Raw genomic sequence first — 12,038 nt, forward strand, 5'->3', positions numbered from 1 at the left:
TTGGTGGCGCTGTTTCTTCCCTTGCTGTGGGGAACCGTGGCTCAGGTGGTAGTGGGTCGTCTACTGATCGAGAGGTTTGGGGCTCGATCCCAGTACCTGACTATGTGTCGAAGTGTCCTTGAGCAAGACACTGAACCCTAAGTTGCTCCCAGTGGTCGACTAGCGCCTTGCATGGCAGTCCTGTCCCACTGGTGTGTGAATGTGAAAATGATTGGGTGAATGAGCTGTTATGTAAAGCGCTTTGATACTGCTTCAGTGTGGTGATAAAGCGCTATAAAAAATCAAGTCCATTTACCATTTAACTGACATTGTGGCGCAAATAGGTGCGTGTATAGATGTGGTTGAGACCGCCCTATTTAAATGAACATCTTGCTCGTTCAATGTGTTAAATTGGAGGCAGGTGGACTTCTCTGTCTGCTGCACAAACATTCAATAATGTAGAAAACAAAATAAACAAATACAAGTGCTGTTAATAAACTTTAAAACCTAATTTTTTAACCCTAATTTAAAGTTGATATCCGGAGTTTCTGAGAAACGTCTTGATGTCCCACCCTAAACAGCTCCACTTCCTCCCCTGCCTCTGCCAATCTACCAGAAGCCACGTCTCTACTTTTCTGCACGCGCATTGCAGAACGTAACAAGGTCGCATTGATAAAGGTTTATGGGTCATCATTATTCTTTTGGCGATGGACATTTCTGAGGTAAGAGCCAAAATCATATTTACCTGTTTGCTGTTGTGACGCACTGCCTTGTTTCCGTGCACAGTTCCACATTCACTTTGATTGACAGTATCCGCTACAGGAAGTCGGAGCCTATTTTTTACGTTTGTATAGGAGTCTATAGGATGAAGGCTGGACTTACTACACATTAATGTATATGAATGATCACCACCAGTAGACCATAGCAAAAGACTAGTTAGGTGTTTTTTCGCATTTCAAAAGAATGATACATAAACATAGATTTCTCAGAAACTCTGGATATTAGCTCTAAAGTGGCTGCTCCGTCAGTTCCTGTGACTGTGCTCTTACCAGTCCATGGAAAGCATGCTTTGGGCACAAATCGTCCTACTGATCTGTTAATGCCATTGATCTGAGTTACTGCAGCAACAAATAAATCAGTCTGTACCATTGGAAAATGATCTAGTGAGCATCATCCAGCAGGTTTGAGGTCCTGAGTAGCGCTTGTCACGCACACTCTCAGATGTGAACTATGTGCCATCGCTGCGTAAATTACATAGCTGGTCAGCTGATTCTGGCCTGACGCTCCTTGCCATCAACGCGACAACAGAGTTCGACGGTCAAAACATAGAGAAGAAGACACAGGAGCTCACTGGAGCTGTGTGTCCGGAGCGACATCCATGGAGCTCCGCGCAAAGCATCCTCTACATCGCAGCATCACACCGGACTCTACATGAGCAGCCTCGGCTGTTTATTTCCCTCACACACACACTTAACTCTCCATTTTCTTTCAGTGGCGTTAATAATGACTATAGTTTTATTAAGGTCCGAAGTCCCAGAATGGGATATAGGAACCGATTGTAATTGCTTGTATTTAATTAAAATTCTTCAAAGGACTTTGCGTATCTCTTTTTTTTTTTTTGCTTTGCAACATACAAGACAATACACAGGAACAAACAAACAACCCGACAGCATACACCCAGGGAACAGTATTTACAATTTATTTTTTACAGTACAGGTGTGTGTGCATGCGTGCGTCCGTGCGTGTGTGTGAGAGAGAGAGAAACAGGAGAAAATTTGCGTATCTCTAACAGTTTGGTCGTGGTATTGCTGCAAAATTGCAATGCTAATTTTTGTTAGCACACCACAATTTCAAAAACCCGATAACTCTGGCACACAAATTTTGATCAGCTTCAAATTTCACATAATTTGCCCAGGCCTATTTCATGACTGCCTGAAACAATTCCCATCATGCCTTGCAATTTCGATTGGTGCCATTTACAGTCATGTTTACTGTTAGCAACTGTAGCACGCATCATAGAAAAATGCATATAACTCTAATACACAAAGTTCAAACTGCCTCATATTTGATACACATGATGACTATCCAGCCCTCAACAAGACTCAATGTGAAAATGCATCCGACCCTGACCCTAATGGCTTTAGCGGAAAGACAATATGTTGTGTTGACCTCGAAATACTGTTGGGTGAACCTAGATAGATGGGATCAGGTCGCTGCTCTGGCCAAACCAAAATCCCCAACATTGGGACACGCGACCTTGGGTTACCGACGCCGGCTACTTCTTTGGACCTTACGACTCCGCTTGCGGCTTTAGTTATTATACCAACATCTCCTTTGATCGCTAATTTGACCCCTTGAGCATTCCCAAAGTCTCACCAAAATGTGCATGCACCTCAGGCCTGCTGAAAAATTACATGTGAAAATTACCCATCATGCCTTGTTTTCTCAGATGGTGCCACATTTAAAGGCATCCAACGCTAACAGCTCTAGCGGAAAGACAATATGTTGTGTTGACTACAAAATACTGTTGGATGAACTTAGACAGATGGGAGCAGGTTGTTGATGAAGAAAAAACAGGCTGTCACTGGAATGTCAACGGAAAATCCTTTGTCATTTCCTTGTCATCACTTTCTAAATGCTGTATATTGGCTATTTTTCAAGGGATTTGCATCAAATTCACTGAGAGTGATTTTTAACAGATTTTCCCTATATTAGATATTAAACGTGTGATTTCTCTTATGATTATTTGTTTAAATTTAGAATTGCTTTGAACTCATCATGAGAGCGCTCACTTTTCCCCTCAAATAAATGCTTTTTAAATGTTTTTAATTTTTTTTATTTCCTTAACCAATTATAGTAGTACTAAATGGAACACGAGAGCATAGGATTACAGAGCAAAACTCGACAAACACCTGATATAATTTATTTGATTTAGTGTGCATATCAGCATCTGTGTGGTTGTGAGGCTGCAGGAGGTGACAGACTAAGGAAAACTTACTGCTATGTTAGTAATAGAAACATGAAAAAGTTAGCTCCTTTAACTCATATCTAAAATGTAATAATTAAAATAAATTTGCCCTTTAATGAGCTGAACTTCAAGATCAACTTGCCCAACACACTCATAATCTCTGTGCACCACATGCTTTACACACTATTGAAATTTAGAACATAAATTCTGCTACCTTAAGACTGCACATCAGAAAAGCACCTTAGTGTGCTCTAAGACCAGCGTGTCTATAAAGTGGTGGATGGTTTAAACCAAAAGTTAAAAATAAAAAAAATATAAAAAGAAGGATCCCCCTGGGATCTATATACAGTTCTTTATTTGTACACACGTCAAATATAATTAGCACTATACCCTTTAATGCAGTGACAGTGACAGGTCCCGACTCAAAGAGACGGAAGTACAAATTTATGAACTCAATAGAAGCTTAATTTTGATTATGCATTAATGTATTCCATAAGTTTCCTCAATACGATAGCTTGTCTCTCTTTTATTAAATAAAAATGAAAATTGTGAATCATCTTCTCTTCATGAAGTCTGAGAGTTAAGGGTCTTGTTTAGGGACTAATATAGTGATGAAAGCCATGCCTTCTCACTGCTGGTGTCCTTAGTGCTGAACACTGCCTCCCGTCTGTGAGTCACGGTACGGTCTTCCTCACACTGCACATTTGTACTGCGCATTTATAGACAATGCAGCCAACCAGAAAGACTAAATATGGCACACACATTTATTAAATATATTAGACAGACTGTGTAACGTCAGCATGTGCGGGAGTAATCAAACATGTATAGTAGCGATCACTGGCTGCTCCATTAGTGTGTGTGACTGAGTGAAATCACAGGTGCCTCCTCTCGCTTTTTTAAAATGGATTTGAACTCCGGCTAATCAGCTGCCCAAGGATTTGTTTTCCATAACGTCTGCCTTGTTTCAACCAATGTGAACACAACTGAAGTTGAGAACGAATCAATTAACGGATTCTAGGCCGTTGGTTTTGGCCAGACTTGAAGCGTTTGTGTTTCCTTCTGAGGAAAAGCAAGTGAGGCAGTCGCTGACGTGCTTTACCTTTACCTTTTGTTGTTTCTGCTTTTTACTTCTTAAACTGATAGGGTTTCCCTCTCATTTTTGAGCAGATCAAATAGTGACAATTCAAGTGATAGAATTATCAGCTGTTCTCTGCTCATTCGGTCTGGGACTATATCTCTTTGAAAAAAGCTTAAGAAAGAAATCCCTTTTGCTGCAAATGGCTGAGCGCCTCTGATCTTGTTATTGCATCATTTCCTGAGCTATACTGACAGTTCTCAACTGTTGGTGCTAAAACTAGAAACTAGTTCCTGACTCTTGACTCGTCACTGATGTCAAACTGGTCTTCACTAAATCTAGGTAATGTAATTTTGCTGTCTAAAAACATGAGTGTTACAGGAATTGGTTCAAATTATACTGTAAAACAATCAAGTTCAAACAGCATAATTAGAGAAGACAGGCTATATTGTGATGTCATACTGAAGGTGAGAGGGATTCCCCCTGGATTATTCATTAATTATGGTCAGACCACTGGGAAATCGGCTTGAAGCTAATGCACTGTTGAAATTGCTTGCAATTTTCAAGTCAGATTGCTGAATTAGCTTTCTAGAATATGAATAAAAAGCAGTTAAATTACTCGGCATGCTCATGTGAAGAGATGTTCAACCTGTTAAACTTGAGTGTCCAACCTGAAGACAAATCTCCTGCTGGTATAGCTCTTATACTCTTATAGCCCCCTGACCACAGCGGTAAAACATAAAATAATAATAAAATATCTATTAAAATCATTACTATAATTATCTAATTATCTATTTATTTTTTTAAGTTTTTATTTGTATACTTAACACTAAACAGAAAAGGGGTAGGCAGAGAACGAGGTTAAACTTTTTTTGGCAGAGTTTATTTAAGGGGCAAGGCATGTTATTGAGGTTGCATGTAGCTGGCCCTGGTTGCAGTGATCAAATAGCTTCCTCTGTGGCCCTCAGGTTGGAGAAAAAACCCCATACGTGCAATTAGATGAAGCTTCATTCAAGTCTGAGAACACCACCGCAGAGAAGGAGGAGTCGGGGCTGCTAGTGACGCCCCAATTGGTCCTCAGCCCAACTTCCTCCCATCCGGAGGAAAACATTGAGGAGTGGTGTATTCAGTCTCTGGTAAGCACCTTTATCATGATCCATGAACTATCATCATCTGACTCTTTACAGCCCTAATCTTCTCACTGAGAAGTGTCTTCTAACTAGCGTGAGCCAACACGTAATCAGCACTACTACTGAACTAAATTTCCCCCTGCGAAATGGTTATATTCAAATCAACTTCCTGTGAAAACAAAGATATGCATATTTCCTCCCCTGAACAGGAACGGTTTCTAACCTAAATTTTTTAAATTAAAAATAGATAATTCATCCATCTTTTTACTTTACTTTAATCTAAATGAGTTACATTTCCTACACGACCTGTAGAATACCAAGTCTTTGAGCGACCTAACCCCTGAAATGACTAAAGCAGCATAGTAGCAGCTGTACTCTTAAAAAATGGTCAACAGGAGGGTTTACAGTAGTTTAATATAGAATTATTTCAATCATAATCTAAAACAAAAAGACTAGATATATCAATAATAATAGTAATAGTATTTGTTATCTTCTATTCCAAAAGATTTTTTAGAGGTTGGAGTTTAATGATTCTTATTTCGTTGCTGTCATCATTACAAATGTACACGGTATGTCTTCCATTCAGCTATTGGTTGTCGACGCAATTAGCATTTTTGTCCTCCCCCACTTCACCCCACACACACAAACACACAAACCCAAGGACACGCACACACAATGGTTATACTTGATGGAAGTTATGTGGTCAGCCAGAAATAAGCTGATTTCTCTTACGCTAGTCCTGCATGCAAGCTGCATTTAGAATATCATTCATTCTTTCCATTTTCAATTAAGAAACAAAAATTAAAAAATGGTTTATTATTTCATTATTTGTTTAAAAATCTGATACCAAAAAACAAATAACGGTTTGTTTTTTGTACATTTGATTTTACGTTCAAATCAAAAAAAGGAAATGAAAAAAAACAGACCATGGGCCAAATTTTATTTTAAATATTTAATTTGTCCGACTTCTGTGACCTGGACATTATTCAAATTAGCATTGATGGTCTTGTGGTCAATCATGGAGAGCTTCATTTTGTTCAGAGGGAATAGAAATGTAACTCTGCAGGAAGATGACATGACAATCAAAAAAATCCGCAAGATCTTCCAGGTATTGTTATTGTGCACAGACATATTGTTTTAAAACTGGTAATGCTGTCATGACCCGTCCCTCAATGCTTACATTTGCAAATAAGGTACACGGGCCCAGTTTTTATATCAAAGATGACAGTAATGTAGCCATAATTCCTGTGACTGATGGCCTCTTCAGCACTTTAGACCTTACAGTAAAGGGGCATTACGAAGTGTACGGCGAGGGTGTTGGTTTGAAGGACTCATCGAGTGTGCCAGTAGCACACAAAGGGGGCTGCCCTTTTCCTTTCACCGACCACACAATGCTGCTGCGGGTTCTGCTGCAACTGCGAGGGCTTCTGCAATCTCGAGAGCCACCATGGCAAAATCATTCCAAAGGTGACTAATTAAATCTTTCACTCTTCATACTGTTCATACAGTATCTCATTGGTAGGAGCATCACAGACATGCCAGTATATGATTTTCCTTGTATTATTGTCTATTTGAACTGCTATCTTGTTATTCTGGGCATAACTCCAACAGTAAAACAAAGGAGATTTGAGTATTTGACACTGATTAATTCAAAATGATATTGGTGAGTGAGACCACACTGTGAAAATACTCCACAAGTAAAAACATTTATATTCCTTACTTTAAGTAAAATTATGTCAAGTATGAAAAGCAATTGTACTTATAGTGCTGTATTGCATGAAGGCTCAAATACAAAACAAGTTAACAAAAATGTGTTTTCAATCAATATTCAGGAACATCCTCATCACTGAAGTCGTGGATGGCAAGTTGGAGACAAGCAAGACGTTAACTTTGCATTTTTTCTGAATTTGAGGTAATGTTGTTACCATGACTGGTAAAGTCAATGATGCCCTTGAAGAACAGAACTCACTCATCCTCACTGATGGCCAAGGAAATAAAATCATGGACCCTGAAGGGACTAGAGGTATAGTTAAACACTTTACTTAGTATTACTTAACATACAAAATCAAAATACAATGATGTAAATCCAGCATACTTTTGATGTATTAATATTTGGGTGATTGATAGATAGGCCAGTGGCTTCCAGAAACCATTAGGTTTCAACATTGTCATTATCAAAATCTTCTACTTTAAAGAAAGCCACCCCAATTTCTGACATTGTACAGGATCACCATTTTGGAAGGAAAATGCAAGAAAAGTGTTTGCTGTGACAGAGGAAGGAAGTCAAAAGAGGAGACTGAGGTACTTAAAATGATGTGCATTTTTTGGAAATCAATATGGCCGCATAATTTCTCCAAAATTGATAAGTGACTCAAGTGAGGAGTCATTTTTATCTGTAAAATATTTTGTCAATATAGAGTGCAGTACAAATAATCACATATTGTTCAAAATAAAGATTTAAAAAATAATTGTATCCACATATTGATGTGACTGATTCACAACCTTCATTTTGGTGTTGGTGCTGTTAACTTCCTGCCTAGTTTCTGGGATGTTGTCCATTGCATGACATTTTAAGTCTCAAACTTACATCTCCTTATGGATTTGATTTTGACAGTGTCATTAAAGGGGACATATGCTAAATCCACTTTTTTAGCCCTTAAATGCATTTTGTTGTATATTTAGAGTGTTTAGAAGGACAGAAAATTTCAAATTAGTCTCTTCAGGTGCTCCGTTGATATCTTTATATTCTGTTTTGGTCATATTTTTCAATCTGTTTCGATTTTTCTATTCTCTGTTACGTTTTTTGAACAATTACGTCACAGTATTTGCAGCGGAACTGCCAAATTAGGACATCGACTCCAGGCCCAACACTTCGAGCAATCCGCCCTTTTTTTTTCTCGCTTTTATTTTGTAGTCCAAGCTCAAGGATCCCGAAGTTACAAGAGGATAAGTCAAAATGTTCGGTTGTTGGATGTAGTAACCCACACGCTTCATTACAACGTCTCCCAGCATCAGAACCTTTTCGAAGTGCCTGGTTGAGTTTTATTTTTCACGGAAATGTACCCACATCTGTGGGTAAGGTCATTTTTGTGTGCGCGAAGCACTTCAAGGATGACTGCTTCAGCAACCTCTGCCAGTATAAAGAAGGATTTGCCGAAAGACTTCGTCTGATTGAGGGTTCAATTCCTTCTATCTTTGGAGACTACGAACAGAGCACTTCGGTAAGCTGTAAATAACGCTAAAAAGTGTGATAAGACGTCCCTGTCATTGTTTTGTTAGCATTAGCAGTTGCACCTTCTTCATATGTTAACGCTGTGTGCTCGTTTTAGATCCTTGATGATATGGCCTACGTGATTTAATTTAAGTGTAAAGTTTTCATTAGTCATTTCATTTTGCCGTTTTTGTCTCCAAAAAGACTGTATTAAAATGCATTTCATGACGTTAGCTTGGTGCTAGCGTTACCTCGGTGCTTGTGTTAGCTCAATTGTTAGGGTTCTGCAGGTTCATCATCTTCATTTCCATCTCGCTCCGCCGGGTCCGACTCTGGCTCAAACATGTAAGGCTGGATGGACAAGTTTTCCGTTGTTGACATTTTGTAAATAACGTATGAATAAACATTTTCTGCACCGCTAAATAATCGTATCTCTTCTATCAAACTACAAAAATGGCCGAACAGGGTGGAGTTGAACCGAGTGTCACCTCTGCAACCTGGAGAGGTGTTTCCGTTACGTCTGAGTAAAATTACCACGATTTACCGACACTGGCTGTAAAGCGTAACTTCTTATCTTTCATAAACTGGTGGAATTCCTCCGATAGAGCAAATATGAGCAGAGTTAAGGTCGTTAAAATGAACATGTTGCGTTCAGGGGCCCTGGGAAACCCAGGCCGTACCTATAATCCAGCCGTGAAAAGAGCACGTGTCTGGGTAAATCTTGACTTATAGTTACCCTACGCAACATAAAATTTGAAATGTACAGCATTTACTGTCAACAACAAACCCAGAGTTGCTTAATGGTGATGTAATGCCATACGTGTGTCATAAATTAACGTGATGTTCATCTGTGGGAACCGAGTTCAGCTGGTGATCACGTCCGTTCTACCATGCCAGAGGAGGGACAGGGAGGGGGGGGATTCCTGCTGTGAGCTTGGAACGGCTCGAGCTGGCAGTATGAGTACACCCTAAATTCCCAGATGAATCAAAGTAGGATGAAATTTGCATGTACATTTCGTTTGTTTTTCAGTCAACGGGAAGATACTGGCCTCAATGATGTTTTAGGTGAAATTGAAAAGGTGGTACCGGCAGCCCAGGGATTGCAAGATGTGTGCACTACAATCAAGGGCCTGGTGGAGTTTGCAAACAGTATCCCTGACAGAGGCCCAGACAGCAGCCATTAAAGATGCCTTTGCCTGCAGAGTTATTTTTATTAAAAAAAAATTTAATAACCTGCATTACCCATAACTCAAAAGTTGTTCAAAATGCCTCAATTTGGCAAACTCTTGTTTAACAATGATTGATAATTGCTGAAAATGTTCTTATGGAGGGAAAATCTCACATGACAGACGTTCTAAACAATTACCAATGTTCATACAGTAAATAAACAGAAAGCACCATTGACACAGTTTTGTCAGTTAATACAGATATTAGTGCAACTAATTTACCTTTTTTTCATGAAGATTTACATGCCATTAAAGAAAAAAAAAAACCCTAATCAATTCTCAGATACTGAAAAACTTTTCTGAATTGAATGTGCAGGTCCAGTGGTTGAACCTATGGTTTCATCATACTGCCAAAGCATTATTGGCTGCAGGATCTGCATCGAGGAGCGGCAGACAATTTTGTCTTTTGCCCAAATTGTCGAGCTGATGATTTTGGTGTCAACACACAAAGGCTCACTGGACTCTCTGAAGCACTGGCTGCACTGGGTAGCATACTCAGGGAGTAATATTGTTTATTATTGTGTATAACCATGTGCAATGGTGCGAGTTGACTGTTCTTCAATGTTAAAGTCTGCCGTTAAAACACAGGTGTGAGTACTTACCTAACAATGATATTTGATGTTTTGCCATGTTTCAATGCTGTGAAAGTTAAGTACACTCTGATTTGCATTATTTTATACTGTTAATGGTCCAAATGTTTTTGAACTTGGACATATTTCAGAATCACTTTTACACAGTAAGAAGTACAATTAAAGACAATGCTGTGATAGCAAAGTTTAAAGCTGAAATTTGCACTGTTTTATGTTGTATACATTTTTTTGAGCAAAACGTCTCAGGACTTTCTGGCCCTACTAATGCAATACTTTTATTTTGAATATGTTTTTGTATGCAAGATGTTATTCCAACTAAAAAGTTAAATACAACAGTATAATGCAAAAATCTTGACTTTTTGTCAAGTTATTCAACTGATTTGGGAGCAAAATCTTAGCTACATAACATGTTTAGATCATATTTATACTCGGTTGTTTTTTTTGTTTTGAGAAGAGCAACACATAGCAGACCACATAGTCTGTCTACTTTGGTACTCAACAACATCCCAGTTTGGGGAAAAACACAACAGCGTTTCAGTTACTCTTTCAGACATATATTTGGGTTACACTGATGAGGTACAATAGGGCATCCTGGAAAGCAGTATAGTCATTGTTTACCAAATGATTAAAAAGAAGAGAGATGTCAGGGTAATTATCTGCAAAGTCCTGTTCTGAATAACACCTATCCTCAGATGAAAAGGGGTCATTCCCAAAAGCAGATGCCCAGGTCAACTAGGATCTCAACTCTTGTTCATACATGTTTGCTACAACAGGGGCACTGGGCAGCAGCTCCTCAAACATTTTAGCTGGACAGCCACCTGCTGCCAGTTCATCGGGTATCCCACTGCCTAAAACAAGAAAACATAGTAACAAGCAGTGGTGGAAAAAGTACTTAAAATCTATTCTCAAGTTACATTACTAAAATATTACTAAATTACAAGCAAACTAGGGGTATTAAAACAATGCTAAAGTAAATGTACAAAGTAATCTTCTCACACACTACAACTTTTTTTTTATCTGTTACTGTTTAAAGCTGCAGTACGTAGAATTGTGAGACTTGTATAGAATCAACACCCCTCTCCTCCTTGTTAAGAATTCACCAGCCACCACTTGAACGTGCACAACTGTGTACCTCTTAGTGACTTTTTTCTCAACAGAGATGAGTGACAAATGTATGGACTTTATCTTGTCTTATTGGAACATTTTCTGATGTTTTAATGACTCTGACATGAATGCACGTATCATTCTGTAGTTACTGTCCGGAACAGCGGCTGTTGCTGTGAGCTCCTCCCCATCCCAAAAGCGCTCACAAGTGCAAGTCACTGCTTTAAAAGTGTTGTACATATTCAGTTTAGTATACATACCTGGGATCCTGTGTGCATTCCATGCTCGGACCACCCTGCCTAGTCCAATTTGACTCAACTGACACGTCAGATTTGAGGTGCCGAATCTAGTCAGGTTGTCCTCCATGTTGATGACTTAAAGGTCCAGCAGGTGTACCAGGGCTTGTTTCAATAGTTAGTTTACTCGATTATTCATTTCAGGCTACAACGTTTTCACTCGAAGATTCTGTTGATAAGAAACATGTTTTTTTAGAATATGTTATACTTTCATTTTGTAATGAAGTAATGCGACAGTACCCATACTTGAATAAAGATTATCAGCACTCTTTCTACCAGCGATAACAATACAACAGCAGAAAATGTAATAGTAGATTATGAAGCAGTTTCTTAAGCAAGGTAAAGAAAAAAAAATATTCAATTTGAAATTCTTTCAATTCTTTTTTTCAAAAGGTACAGTCTGCAACACAAAACAATGTAGAAACTCATAATCATTCCCTAGTTCTTTCAACAATAAGA

General features: G+C 38.8%; 1 protein-coding gene across 11 annotated transcripts in view; it reads left to right on the plus strand.

Moving 5' to 3' along the window:
• The window catches only part of tspoap1 (TSPO associated protein 1), a 123,950-nt gene that overhangs the window by 53,951 nt on the left and 57,961 nt on the right, over positions 1–12,038 (plus strand). For all 11 annotated transcript variants that reach the window (XM_028466236.1, XM_028466243.1, XM_028466237.1 and 8 more), the window contains one exon: positions 4,991–5,158. In XM_028466236.1, coding sequence (XP_028322037.1) covers positions 4,991–5,158 — 168 coding nt within the window. The remainder of the gene's footprint in view (positions 1–4,990; positions 5,159–12,038) is intronic.

Source organism: Gouania willdenowi, chromosome 14 (genome assembly GCF_900634775.1).
Source record: "Gouania willdenowi chromosome 14, fGouWil2.1, whole genome shotgun sequence".
Lineage (NCBI taxonomy): Eukaryota > Metazoa > Chordata > Actinopteri > Blenniiformes > Gobiesocidae > Gouania > Gouania willdenowi.